This window comes from Danio rerio, chromosome 18 (assembly GCF_049306965.1).
Source record: "Danio rerio strain Tuebingen ecotype United States chromosome 18, GRCz12tu, whole genome shotgun sequence".
Classification (NCBI taxonomy): Eukaryota; Metazoa; Chordata; class Actinopteri; order Cypriniformes; family Danionidae; genus Danio; species Danio rerio.
The window spans coordinates 5,853,570-5,869,259 of NC_133193.1; the positions used below are offsets into that span (position 1 = coordinate 5,853,570).

Sequence of the window (15,690 nt, forward strand, 5' to 3'; positions counted from 1 at the left end):
TTTTCAAACTTGAAATCATAACAACATCATCATTTCCTTATCATATTAAAGAATCGTGCATATCTAAAAATATATTCTGCCAAAAAACTAATGAACATGACAGCAGACACACAAAGCCACTGTTCAGCAGCCTGTCTGTAACGGCCTCTCTTACACCCCATTAAAATCTGGTAATAACTGACAGTGACTGAAAGACATCAAAAGAGAAACCAGATAAAGCCACAGTACAGACAGCCATGACAACTTCCTACTTCAACAGCATTCTCTATGACACCCAGAGAGAGTCTGAAAATGATCAGCGGGTCTCTAAATCAGACAGTAGTTCAGCATGACGCCCCAAAAACACACAGCAGAGATTCATTCAGCAGAGTAGTTCAACAATAGTAGAACAAAAACAAAGTAATGGTAATAAAAACAAAGGTCTATTTAAAAATCACATAAAAAACATGAGATATTTTCACATGAAATCACATGAAATTTATCTTAAATAGTCCAAAAATGTCCACATTTATTACATTTTATTTTATTTTATTATTTTATATTTTATTTGTATTTTTTTGTATTAGTTATTTATTTATTTAGTTATTCATTCATTCATTTAATTTATATTTAATTCAATATTTTATTTTTATTATATATTTTTTTTTATTTTGCATTGAATTTAGAAAATCTTTGAAATTAATTTTTTTATTTTATTTTATTTTATTTAATTTTTATTTTATTTTAAATTTTGTTTTTATTTTATTTTGCATGGAATTATGTATGGAAAATTTGTGGAATTTATTTTTCATTAAATTTTTATTCTATTTTTATTTTATTTATTTATTTATTTATTATTTTTATTTTTTATTTTTATTGTATTATATTTTATTTTATTATATATTTTATTTAATTGTATTGAACTTTATTTTATTTTATATTTTATATTTTATATTTTATGTTTTATATTTTGTATTTTATATTTTATATTTTATATTTTATATTTTATATTTTATATTTTATTTTTTATTTTGCATGGAATTCTGCTGTGAGTGGAAGTGGCAGCTTTTGTTGCTATACATTTAGGAGTGTAAATAAATGCTCAAAGTTGTACAGAAACCTTCAGGGCTTCAAACATTTAAAATGGCTTTGCTAATGGCTGATTAAACACAGGACAGACAAGCAGAAATAGAATTTGGAGTGGGAGGATAAAAATCCTAAAGCAATGTTGCACAAAATGTCCTGAAGGATGATGTAGCTCAGGTGGAAGAGCAGTAGGCACAAATAGTCTGTCAAAATGAATAAATGTAAATGTAATGTTAATGGGAATCAAATCGGATTACTTTGGATGAATGGAAGTTACATGTGTATTTCGAAAGTATTAGTAAATAGTAATGATTTGGTAATTAATAGTATTACTAAATAAGAAGATAAACTGGTATGTAAACTAAGTAAAATATATATTATTTATACACAGTACAAACAATTGTGCATTAAAGAGAAATAATATTAAAATGAAACGGGTCTTTCTTGATGAATATAAATTTCTTAGAAATTTTTATATTCCTATTATAATCTTAAAATCCTGCTATTAAATTTAATTACATGTTTTCTTATCTTTTCTTTTCTTTTATTTATTTTATTTTATTTAGATTTATTTTATTTTATTTTATTTTATTTTATTTTATTTATTTTATTTTATTATGTCTTACATGTCTTACTGAACATTCTGGGGACATTTTAGAAATTAAAAATCCAAAAGGATCTTTGTTGATGTACATATTATAAAGCTTTTTATTCCTATTATAATCTTAAAATCCTGCTATTAAATTAAATTTAATTACATGTTTTCTTATCTTTTCTTTTATTTATTTTATTTTATTTTGATTTATTTTATTTTATTTTATTTTATTTTATTTTATTTTATTTTATTTTATTATGTCTTACATGTCTTACTGAACATTCTGGGGACATTTCAGAAATTAAAAATCCAAAAGGATCTTTGTTGATGTACATATTATAAAGCTTTTTATTCCTATTATAATCTTAAAATCGTACTATTTGTAGCTTGATTAAATAAATTAAATTAATGAAATCAAATTTTTATTTTATTTTTATTTGTTTATTTTATTTTTTTATTTATACATTATTATTTATTTTGTATTATTGTATTTTATTTTATTAATGTCTCACTAAAAGACTAACAAAATTATGTAGGGAAATTTCAGTAACTATAAAATCCTGACGGATTTTCTTAATTTATATTGCTATGCTAAATTACCTCTTTTTGTGTTGGCATTTATAATAGTTCTTTGGGAAAATTTTGTAAATTAAATTAAAATAAATTGTGAGTGTTTAATTATTCGTATATAAAGGAACTCCGAATTGCTTTCAAATTATGATATAAATTGCTCATATATGACATTTGCTGTTTGCTCTCTATCATCTACTGTCTACGTGAGTTAAAATGTTGAAGAAGCATAAGAAAAAAAATAGGTATGCAGTATTATATGAGCAAATACCTTTGGGATACTCTCAGGAAATCAAAATGCAAACAAAAAGGCTTTTAAAACGACATGATATGTATTAATTCCGGTGTTAGACACGCACTGACAGCGACCAGGGAATATAGAGGGCTTTATTAAAACAAAAGTGCATGGCGGTGCTTACAAGCCAGAATTTTTGGCCTTTTTCTGCCGAGTCATTGACTTACAACGGTGTGCGTGTGCCCTCTGTGCGTCTCAATGACAGCTTCAATAAGAGACTGTCCTCGGATCGCCTCTATACCCCTGCATCCGGCCCTGTTTATCCCTGCATGTCCCCCCGGTGCTGTAATTACCCCTCCAAGATGTCATTAGCTTTAATGTGGCTACGCAGGCAAATGGAAGGTCATTCAGAGACAAACGGCAAAGGAAGGAGGACGTCAAGGTGGCCTGAATTACAAAGCTATAGAGAGAAAGATGTCAGAGATTGAGTAACTGACATGGAGACACACTCAAAAAAAAAAAAATTTGCTATTTCTTTAAACTAATAATTAAAATAAGCTGAATTAACGCAATTCAACGCAAACTTAATTGTTTTATGTTAAATCTACTTCAATTTGTAAACACTAGTAAGTTAACATGAAACCCAGTCTTTTTTAGTGCAGTTAATGATATCAGAAAGCAGGGTTTTATGTTTTGGGTTCTCGAAATCTACCTGAGCTCAAACTCCCCTCTCGCCCTGCAAACGGGAGGGAGCCCTGGGCTCGAGGATCTCATGAGCTTAGGGCTCTCTCCCGAAAAAGCATGCCAAACTAGCTCGTTACCGATAATCAGCTAAGTGTGAACTCTTGACTTAGAGGTTAAAAGTCAGAACTGCAATTGCAAATTGTAGATATAAACTCAAAATTCTGAAGAAAAGGGTTTATTGAGAGTTTTAACTCAAATATTTAAACAGAATTCAGAGAAAAGTCAAAATTATGAGGAGAAAAAAAAGTCAGAATTGCAGGATTTTAACTCAAAATTCAGAGAAAAAAGTCATAACAGAGTTTTAAACTCAATTCAGTGAGATAAAAAGTCAGAATTGCAAGATTTAAACCCAAAATTATGAGAGGGAAAAGGTCAGAATTGTGACATTTTAACTCAGAACTCACTAGGAAAAAGTCAGATCTGAGAGTTAAGAATAAGTAAGAATTCTAAGATTTAAACTCAGAATTCAGAGGAAAGTCAGAATTTCAAGATTTAAGCTTTTAATTACGAGAAAAAAAGACAGATTTAAACTCAGAATTAAGAGAAAAGCAAGATTTAAGCTCAGAATTGCAAGATTTAAACTCAGAATCCAGAGCAATAATATCAGTATTGTGAGAGTTAAACTCAGAACTCAGAAAAAAGTCAGAATTGCAGGATTTTAACTCAAAACTCTGAGAATAAAGTCATAACAGTTTTAAACTCAATCCACTGAGATAAAAAGTAAGAACTGTGAGATTTAATCTAAGAATTCAAAGAAAAAAGTCAGAATGGAAGGGTTTCGACTAAATTCAGTGAAAAGTTGGAATTGCAAGATTTAATTATGATTAAAAAAAATTTAGAATTGCAAGATTTTAACTAAAAATTATGAGAAAAAATGCTGAGTATTGCAAAATGCCAAAACGGGAATACACAATCAAAAAACACTATGCAACTATATTTTATTATAACACACAATGCCAAACAAGCCGACAACCAACTCGTTCTTCCGCTCCATGCCCGTTTCCCTTTTTTTTTAAAGACAGGTCACTCCAGTCAATCCCAGGGCACGCTGTCTGCTTTATTAGGGTTGGGCATGTGCATTTTTATTATCATTATCATTATTATTATCATCATTATTATTATTATCATTATTATCATTATTATTATTATTATTATTATTATTATTATTATTATTATTATTATTATTATTATTATCATTATTATTATTATTATTAATATTATCATTATTATTATTATTATTATTATTATTATTATCATTATCATTATTATTATTGTTGTTGTTGTTGTTGTTGTTGTTGTTATTCATTCATTCATTCCTTCTTTTTCTTGTCGGCTTAGTCCCTTTATTTTTCCCTTTATTTATTTTTGTGTCTTTGGACTGTGGGGGAAACCGGAGCACCCGGAGGAAACCCACGCGAAGGCAGGGAGAACATGCAAACTCCACACAGAAACGCCAACTGAGCTGAGGTTCGAACCAGCGACCTTCTTGCTGTGAGGCGACAGCACTACCTACTGCGCCACTGCCTCGCCCGTTATTATTATTATTATTATTATTATTATTATTATTATCATCATTATTTGTTCGCATGTTTCCTCTACGGGCTCCGGTTTCCCCCACAGTCCAAAGACATGCGCTATGGGTGAATTGAAAAAACTAAATTGGCTGTAGTGTATGTGTGTGTGAATGAGTGTGTATGGGTGTTTCCCAGTGATGGGTTACAGCTAGAAGGGCATCTGCTGCATAAAACATATGCTGGATAAGTTGGCAGTTGATTACGCTGTGGCGACCCCTGATTAATAAAGGGACTAAGTCGAAAAGACAATAAATGAATGAATTATTATTATTATTTAGTTTTATAGTTAAGTTTTAATATTTTGTTATTAGTTTTTTTAGTTTTTGATTTAATAACACAACACCAATCCTACATGTTGGACTTTCCTCAGGATGTAAAAAAATTCAAAATGTAAAAAAAAAAAAATCTACATTTTCTTCAAGGTCTAAATTGTATTTATTAATTTATTTATTTATTGCTCATATGATTTATTATTTTGTTTTCATTTTAAACTTGGAAAAAACACTTACTCATAGCCTTTTTTCCTACGTCATTTTCCTTTCTTAAAAACAGACGCATCTCTGTGTTGTTCTAAACCCACTTTTAAACTCATTTAAATATCCTTTAAGCAAGATAAATATCCCTAAGAAGAAAAACTGCATACGGCATTATGGCTCATTTTCACAGAATTTATCTTTAATATAAGAGTATTTTGCCTTGAGGCACTTCCATATTTTTCCCCCTACGTCTTTTAAACACAAGCAGGTGGAAAACTAATCATAAGAAAACAAAATACATTCATATCCAAGATACATTGTCTGAAATCAAGCCTTATTACCTTTCGCACTTTTGCTTATCAGGTAAATGCATCTCATTTTAAGGCCATTTCCAGGAGCTGTTTTGGTAACGCTTTATTTGAAGGGGTGCTTATAAAACTGTCATGAAACCTTAAAGCTGCGTTCACATTAGTGGCAAAGCGACCAGCGACCATTTATTTCAGCAGAGAGTGAGTGACTTCAGTTGACCTCTGTCTGCACGAGCATCAGCGACCGTTGGGCTTGACGAGCGAAGACGCGACAGTTGAGAATCCTTTAACTTTATGCAAACGAAGAGCAAGTTTATTAAGCAACAGCTTATAGGAGCTCCAGTAGAGCTCACGTGATCCTCTCTCAGCTCCTGCAGAGGTCGATTGTATTCTCCATGCTGTAGACCTACACAGACCTGCATTTGCAGCAGATAAATAGCCGCAATGACAGAGAACAGACTTTTTTCTTGATAATCTTTATAATCAAGCATTTTATGTACTAATCCCACTCATATTTAATGTTTTCTGTAAACAATATTTACTTTCAGCGGCATGTAAAGTCAATCGCTCTCTGTAAATATCAACGTAAACATAAGCAACCTCAAGGTGGGAATGCCCACTAACAGCTTCAGTCACTATCCAAATAATAATGTTTATAATATTTATTTTTGTTTTTAATACATTTATTGCAAAAAAAGTTTATTAATTAAATTAGGCTTAATTATAAAATTATTAATTAATTAAAAGGCTTAAATATAAAGTTTAGTAATTATTAATTAAAAGGATAAATGCTGTATTGGCAGTCAAACATGATTGTTATGAGGCATTATAATCGGGACATGAATATGTTTCTGATCATGTTTTCCGTGGAACAAACTGTGCTTATCATTAGAATGTCGCATTAAAAGTGTCATTAGTCTGACAAATATATATTAATGACGGTGTTATAAAAGTCATGACACATTTTTAACGGCTTCTTGACAATCATGTTTATGACAGATTTATGACAAGCTGCTGTTGTCAATTAATAAAATAATAAATAAATAAAACAATTAATAATTAATTATAATAATAATAATATTGTTTATAATATTTATTTTTTGTTTTTGATACATTTATTTTTTTAACAGATTTATTAACTTTTTTGTGTTTTTTACTTTATTGCAAAAAAGTTTATTAATTAAATTAGGCTTAAATATAAAATTTCATAATTAAATATTTAATAGGATAACTGTTGTATTGGCAGTTAGCTAAAAAATACTTTCGCTTAGTTATGACATTGTAAATGCAAAGATGACTTTGTTTGTTATGACAACTTGACATAAACAAATACATCACAAACAGTTTTTGTCTTTGTCATGACAATTTGACAATACCAACACAAGTTGTCATAAATCTATCATAAACATGATTGTCATGAGGCCATTATAATCAGGTCATGAATATGTTTCTAATCATGTTTTCAGTGGAACAAAATTTGTTTGTCATCAAAATGTCTCATTAAAAGTCTCATTACTCTGACAAGTCATTTTAAAGAACATTGTTAATATTTAGTGATATTTTAATGACAAATTCAGCTTGCTCCACTGTAGCTAAGGACAAAAAATATATTAATGACGCTGTTAAAAAATTCATGACACCATTCTAATGGCTTTTTGACAATCATGTTTATGAAAGGTTTATGACAAGCTGCTGTTGTCAATTAATAACATAATAAATAAATAAAATTATTAATAATTAATAATAATAACATTGTTTATAATATTTATTTTGTTTTAAAACATTTATTTATTTATTTATTTATTTATTATAGATTTGTTAACTTTTTTGTGTTTGTTATTTTATAGATTTATGATAAAATGTTGTTGTCACGTTTTCATGACAACAGGTTGCAATGTATTCTTTAATGTTCAGTTGTCATAACAAACAATGTCATCTTTGCATTTAAAATGTCTTGTCTGATTGAATGACATAACAACAGTTCATTCACATTTATAACATGATTATAAAGGTTTAATGACAGTCTTATGAACACCCCTTCAAGTAAAGTGTTACCACTGTTTTAGCATGCACAGAACCTGCGAGAAGTTCTCATTGCATAAAGTGCTTAGTCCCAGTTTCAGTGTTAGCATGCATGCGTTAGCTGTCAGACCTGTGAACACGTACTCGAGAAATAATTTGCAGATACGATTCACCTTTATCTCTGTACGCACATTAACTCACACTCACCGCTCTTAACACACATATTTGTGATCGCTGGACTAGCATACAGGCCAGCGACAGGGCAAAAACACACACTGTGTCTGGCAGACGATTAACATTCACACACACACACAAATGCGCAGTGTACGGTTACGTCTGGATTCAGCGGGACACAGCTGTACGCTTTTGGATCATGCAAATGTAGTTCTGGCGCAAGTATTTATTCCCTCGGTGTCGTCATGCATAATGCAGGAAATGTGCTGTTGTTCCAGTTTGAGCTGTTTGCAGCTGGATCAGACGTGTATTAATTATTGAAATAATCCAAATATTGACTGAAATCGTGATGTAACTGCGTATTCATATTGCCGGATGAATATTAAACCATTTTAAAACATTTTTAAATAATAAAGTTATCATTAAACATTTGTACTCAAATATATTTTTGTAACTGTACAGTATATACTATACTACATAGGCTGAATACTATCCTGCATGATATTTAGTAAAATATTGTGCACTGTTATCATGACAAAGACAAAATAAATTAGTTATTAGGAATTAGTTATTAAAGGGCACCTACAGTATGATGAAAATCATCTTTTCTAAGCTGTTTGGACTGAACTATGTGTAGGTATAGTGTGTCCACAGTCAATAGTTTGATTGTGGTCTTCACATGTCTGTACTGCATTTCAATAATTCCACTAAAATCAGCATACTCCACATCTTAATCCGAATTCTGTTTAGTTCAATTTTTACCTTAATCGAATTAAATTGATTTAAAAAATCACTGTTTACAAGGTAGACTCTTAATTAGAGTAGTGTCTTAATCGTATTAATTATTTTTGAATTATTTCAATTATAATTTTTTATTATTCACATTAAATTATTATTGGTGTCCATGTAAACATACTCGCATCAGCGTACGTTAATCGCAACGAATGCCTTAAATGAAACTAATATTTGAAATTTGGAAAAAAAAAAATGTGATAATACTTTTATAGAAAAGAACGAATATTAAAAATTTACTGAAAGCCAAAAAACTCTTAATTTTTATATTTAAATTTAATTTAATATATTTTTTATTTAATATATTTACATTTTTTAATTTTTTATTTAAATCTTTATTTAATCTTAATTTAAATCCCAAGTATTCCTATATATTAAGTGCACTCGTAAAGAATCTTTTAGCAGTGCCCTTGCAATGCCCCAAACGCATGAGAATGTATTGAGATTATTTTCATAAATATTGCTGAATGATTTATATCTGATGAGTTTTTGTGATTTGTTTTTTCTACAGAGACAAGACCCAGTGGCCTGGGGACCAGAGTTTGCCAATATGTCTCGTGATGTGCTGAATATCCGCTACACCCTCCTGCCATACTTGTACACCCTGATGTATGAAGCCCACACCAAGGGGACCACTGTGGTCAGACCAATGCTGCACGAGTGAGTGTCAATACTCAATACTTATATACTTACAGCAAATTTACGCAGCAGATACCCTTCCAGCTGTAACCCATCACTGGGAAACACCCATACAGTCATTCACACACACACACACACACTACGAACAATTTAGCTTACCCAATTCCCCTATACCACATGTTTTTGGACTTTGGGGGAAACCGTAGCACCCGGAGGAAACCCACGCCAACACCAGGAGAACATGCAAACTCCACACAGAAATGCCAACAGACCAAGCCAGCAACCTTCTTGCTGTGAGGCAATTGTGCTACCCACTGTGCCACTGTGCTGCATTTTAATCAATAAACCTAGTTAAATTTGCATATAACAAACATTCTATTAACATTAGTTGAACAACATTTTGATTTTAGCTGAGCGAATGTTCGATTAGCCACCAAAATATAAACTAGAAGTAAACGATCTTCCGTATTTGTGAACTATCCCTTTAAGACCTTTATTCACGTTCTGCTCCTCTCTTTCCCCTCCAAATATATCTTCATTACACCATCTTTTCTTTCCGACACTATTTTCAGCCCATCCTCGCGCTTCAATTACATCTCGCCCCAAAGCATCATGGGAATGACTAATCAGAAGTTGGGGCCAAATCTGTGCATTGGTCTTATATTCCAGTATCTAATGATTTTCCTTTATCCTGCTTTGATATCGCTGCTCTTCACTTTCCTGTTGTCCTGTTTCACCTTCCTCTTCCACTCTGTTTTTAGCAGCCTGATCTATTGGATTTATTGGTTCTTTGTGTGTTGTCAATTCATTCTGTACAACTCTCTCTTTAACTCTCTGTTTTCTGCTTTTCTATCATGATTGTACAGTGTTGAATAGTTCATGTTCTCAGTGCTGTTTTTGTACCATAGGTTTGTCAATGATGAAAAGACATGGGACATTGATAGGCAGTTCCTCTGGGGTTCTGCTCTTCTGATCACACCTGCTTTGGAAGAGGTATGTTTATAGAGGTTGTGCATGTGCTTTATACACTTGAAGTCAGAATTATCAGCCCTGCTGAACTTTTAACCCCCTTGTATATTTTTCCTCCAATTTCTGTTTAACAGAAATAACTTTTTTTCGTTATACAATAACTTGCCTAATTACCCTAACCTGCCTAGTTAACCTAGTTAAACCTTTAAATGTCACTTTAAGCTGTATAGAAGTATCTTTAAAATATCTAGTCAAATATTATTTACTGTCATCATGGTAAAGATAAAATAAATCAGTTATTAGAGATGAGTTATTAAAATTATTATGTTTAGAAATGTGTTGAAAATATCTGTTCTCCGTTAAATAGAAATTGGGGAAAAAATACACGAGCAGTCTAATAACTCAGGAGGGCAAATAATTCTGACTTTAACTGTGTATATATAATTGACTTATTGGGTATGGATGTGTTAGTTATATTCTATAAAGCAATGATAAAATCTCCTTCATATTTCACATAAAACTAAAGTCGTTCAAATTTGGTTGAACTCATTTATTTATTTGTTTGTTTGTTTTTTGTTTATTTTTTTTTAAATGGCCAAATGACAAATCTTTTAAACATCAATATTTTGTTGACTAAAATGAATATAAACATGCCTCATAACATGGCATCTTTTGCACAAAGTTGTTGTAATATTTTAAGTAATAATATATTATTATATAATTAACATTTAGTGGTTTACAACAGTGTTGTATTAGTTAATGTTGATGTTTTTACAAACATAAACTATCAATAAATAATTATTTATTATATAATTAATATATTTATTACAGTGCATCTTTGTTAGCATTAGTTAATGAAAATAAAGTTGTTCATTATTAGTTCATGGTAACTGAAAATGCGTTAACTAATTCTAATAAGCATTAATTTGGATTTTAATAATGAAGTAATAAATGCCATGCAAGTATTGTTCATTAAAAACTCTTTTATCCGACATGTTTTTAATTCTTCACTGTATCAGGCTATGCTGAAATGCTCATGAGTCAAACATTAATACTTTGTGAGTAAATACATTATTATTATTATTATTATTATTATTATTATTATTATTATTATTATTATTATTATTATTATTTGCATTACTATTTGCATTAATATTATTATTATTATTAATTGCATTATTTTTATTAGTAGTAGTAGTAGTATTATTATTATCATCATCATCATCATTATTATTATTTGCAATGTTATTTGCATCATTATTATTATTTGCATTATTGTTTGTATTAGTATTATTATTTGCATTATTGTTGTTGTAATATAATACTACTACTATTACTACTACTACTACTAATAATAATAATAACAATAATAATAATAAAGTAGTAGTAGTATTGTAAAGAATTTTTAATAATATAATTAATGTTTTTTATTGAAAAAAGTAATTCTTATAATAAATGTACAAAAAGGGTAAAATCTTAATATTATTATTGATAGAAATTTTAATACATAATAATTAATATAATATTAAGGGAAATAATAATTTATAGCACTACATTTTTATAGTATATAGAATGACTTTAATATTAGCCTCTTAATAGTAGGTAAGACAGGAATACAAGGGTACATACATGAAAGCTAGACACAAATCAAAACAAAAACAAAACAAAGCCAAATTAAAACAAAACTAAGAAATATGTGTAAATTAATAATGTAATATGTCAGTCTACCGACAGATTGAAGGTTGTGTTTTCCATGTTGTCATTTATTAATAGTCTCATTGATTTTGTTTTCTGAAGGGCGTCACTGTGGTCAAGGGATACCTGCCAAAAACCCGCTGGTACGATTACCACACGGTAAGCATTTTATTACTGTGCAAGTAAGCATTTCATTAGCACGTTTTAATAGCATGTAAATTAAACAACCAGTCACCGAAGACATCTTAACAATATAAGTATCTGTTCTTTTCTCTGTCTGTGTGATTTACATCATTCAGAATGAAGTTGTGGAAGGGCAAGGACAGTTTGTGGATATGGACACACCTTTAGACAAAATTAACCTGCATGTGAGAGGACGATACATCATTCCCTATCAGAATCCAGAGAGAAACACACAACTAAGGTAAAATGGACAGCTTCCTACACTTTCTAAGTCTGTTTTTCCAGTTTCATTTAGATTTAGCAGATGATTTTATCCAAAACGACTTACAATTGAGGAGGCATTCAGCGATTCAGCGAAGAGACAATATACACAAGAAATGCGGAACTGTTAGTGCTCAGAAAATTAAGTTTAATTGAAATTTTTTATTAATTTTGACCCGTTTAACAGTCATCATAATCCTAAATCCTTAAGCAGGGCTTGAAATTAACCTTTTAGCTTGGTAGCACCGGTACTCTTAACCTTTAAAAATTAAGGCGCATCAGCCAAAATTTAGTCGCACCCACCAATTATAAGCAACGTTACTACAAGTTTTATACAAACATATTTATTGCATTTGAAATCAACACTAATCAAACTAATAAGCAAATACACACACACATATATATATATATATATATATATATATATATATATATATATATATATATATATATATATATATATAAATATAAATATATATATATATATATATATATATATATATATATATATATATATATATATATATATATATATATATATATATGCAAGCGTGAGGAAAATATTTCTCAACGAATTCCCGTTATCACAATAAAACACATTTTTATAACATAACTGAGTGACCAAAAGATACACGGAGCGCTCACCGGCACTGCACGCACTGCTTGATATGAATGAGTCTGTCAACGATATAACTGTGCTGTTCTCACGGGTGCCGTCTGATATTGCACTGATGCTTTTGACATACCTTACTATATGCATATGTCATGTTAATAGCAATACCAGTCTTTTCATGAGTAGCGATGTTAGTTTACTCAGTGCAAGCCTGTTTGTGATGGTGTACGGGGTGTTCAATTTTACATATAGGTGCCACTTGCACGGCGGACAGCAGCTGGCAATTAAATGAAGGATTAAACAGAGGCTTTCGTGCTAGATGTGGCAAACAGTTACTTGAAAATCCCATCCCACAGACTTTTCATAGCGGACTTGAAGCCAATGGAAGTCTTTTATCCACTCTTGGAAAAGTGTAGATGATGTGGATTAACATTCTGCACATGATCACTAGTAAGATGTGTCGTTATTTGTAACTTTATATGCCATGGTTTCTAAAACAAAATCTGTCAGTGTTATTTTCATTCTCATCTTCAGCACTACAATTTTTCGAGGCAGTAGCTCTCGCTGTCATCCCAAGCCAGAAGGCATTGACTGATTGATTGACAGCTGATAATTAAGTGCTAGAGCAGTGGTGGGCCAATAAGAAGAGCGCGAAGGCGGGGCAAGCATTACAGACTTGGCTTTGTTTACTGCAGCAAGTTGACATGACAACTGTTTTAAACCTTTACTGAGCGCTGCGTTTCGCGTTTCAAGTGCAGACAAAGAGCTTAGAGATGCATTCTACGTAAACGTCTCCCAAATCCGTGCATGTGGTAAACATTTTGCAGTAAAAACCTGTCGCACACAACAACTTTATGCACTCGCACAAATGCTCACGAACATATTTTGGGGTCGCATAGATAACATTTCGGGTGCATATGCTGTTAAGAGTTTGTAATATTTAAATTTTGAAAAATTATGAATGTATTTGATCATTTTTGTTTCAAATTACAAAAAACGAATCACCGCTTATGCGAGGTGTTTCTAATGCAGCGTCTATGAGGCTGAGAGAAATGAATGAATTTCCTGTCTCATCCCTAGTAAATATATCAATGGTTGTGATGGGTTTTTTTTTCTCTCTTCTAGTCGTAAGAATCCTATGAACCTGCTTGTTGCTCTGGATGGATCAGGTTATGCAACTGGTAACCTGTTTTGGGATGACGGAGAAGGAATTGGTGAGTCCCTTAAAATAACTGTATAAAATAAAATGATAACACTAATTATCAAATCATTTTAGAAATGATCCTGTCCTGTTTTTCTCATTACAGATACCCTTAAGAATAGAAAATACATCTATAAACAATTCTCTGCATCGAGGGTAAGTATGTTTTGTTTTCAAAGATAAGCATGCAGTTGTTTTCGATTTATCTGTATTGAACAGCACCGTCACATCCTATAGAGAATTGGAGATTGTCCATCTCTCCTAAAGCCAAACATCTGTGGTTGCTCTCTATTTATAAATCAAATCCAGATCCAAAAGTGTTAGATGCTATAGCAGCTCCAGGCACTTTTGGTCCAGGTCAGAGCTCTCTGGACATCCTCTGGGTTTTATAGGGTATGTGCTCAGATTATTTGTGCGGTGGGGAAAACACAGCTCTGTGGAGTCCAGAGCTGTTTGTAAAACGAGGTCAAACTCGGCTAGTTTGAGTTTTCTCCACACAGATGTTATATAATAGTGAAACAACACAGTTTTTAGCCAGCCATTGCTTTATACCGTTGTGGTGAGAGGGCATTTATAGAAATAGATAATACAGAAGTCAGAATTATTAGCCCTTCCTGTACATCCCCCCCCCCCCCCCCCTTTCTTTTTAACAAATATTTTTTCAACATATTTCTAATAACTGATTTATTTTATGTAAAACTAATATTTCTTAAGAAGGCTTTTAATATTGACCTTAAAATGTTTAAAAAAATAAAAAAAAAATTGCTGAAATAAAACCAATAAGACTTTCTCCAGAAGAAAAAATATTATAGAAAATACAGTGAATAATTCCTTGCTCTGTTAAAAATTACCTGGGAAATATTTGAAAAAGAACAAACATTTTTACAGAAGGGTGAATAAATTAGTTAAATTGTAGAAGGGCCTGCTTGTGTTGTTTTGTGTAACAGTTTTTTTTTTTTTTTTAATCATTTTAGGGTTCCCTTTCGGGTGTCCGTGAAACTGGGCTGGAGGAGGCCGACAGACCTTTACTGGGCGAAGTGAAGGTGTTGGGCGTATCATCATCCGTCACGGAGGTCACCATTACTGTAACTGGGGGCAGTACAACACCTTTGACTTTCGATTATTACCCTGAGGTGAGATCATTTGTGCAAATCTATACTTCAGATTTAGCTATACTAAATGAATAATGAATTACTTTTACTTTTTTATTTATTATAATTTTTCTTTAAGTAAAAAAAAATACAAAAATAAAAAACTTACTGTAACATGCAGTGGTTAAAAAAATGTAAGTAAATAAAATAAAGTTTTAAAAAATCACCACAAACTGCATACAACAAAATAAATAAAAAGTTAAATTTATTTATCTTTTTATTTTGATATTTTAAGAGATTATTTTGATATAGAGTATGACCATGACAATTAATATGTTTGCTGACTTTCAATTATCCTTTTAATATTTTAAGAGATATTAATTTAATGACATTAATGGATATTATTTAGAGTCAAAATTAGTTTTTACTTTTTGTTTTCTGCCTTTGACATATTTTGGCCAAATTTCATACCAAAACTAATTG

The 15,690-nt window shown here is 30.8% G+C and overlaps 1 protein-coding gene across 2 annotated transcripts in view; it reads left to right on the plus strand.

Annotated features, from left to right (window-relative positions):
* si (sucrase-isomaltase) overlaps positions 1 to 15,690 on the plus strand; it is a 122,340-nt gene that overhangs the window by 100,747 nt on the left and 5,903 nt on the right. For both annotated transcript variants that reach the window (XR_012394176.1, XM_073930185.1), the window contains exons 41-47: positions 9,067 to 9,215; positions 10,103 to 10,187; positions 11,961 to 12,017; positions 12,158 to 12,282; positions 14,041 to 14,129; positions 14,223 to 14,272; positions 15,091 to 15,249. Coding sequence is in view for 1 of the 2 variants with exons in the window: in XM_073930185.1 (XP_073786286.1) it covers positions 9,067 to 9,215; positions 10,103 to 10,187; positions 11,961 to 12,017; positions 12,158 to 12,282; positions 14,041 to 14,129; positions 14,223 to 14,272; positions 15,091 to 15,249 (714 nt within the window). In the remaining variant the exon portion in view is untranslated. The remainder of the gene's footprint in view (positions 1 to 9,066; positions 9,216 to 10,102; positions 10,188 to 11,960; positions 12,018 to 12,157; positions 12,283 to 14,040; positions 14,130 to 14,222; positions 14,273 to 15,090; positions 15,250 to 15,690) is intronic.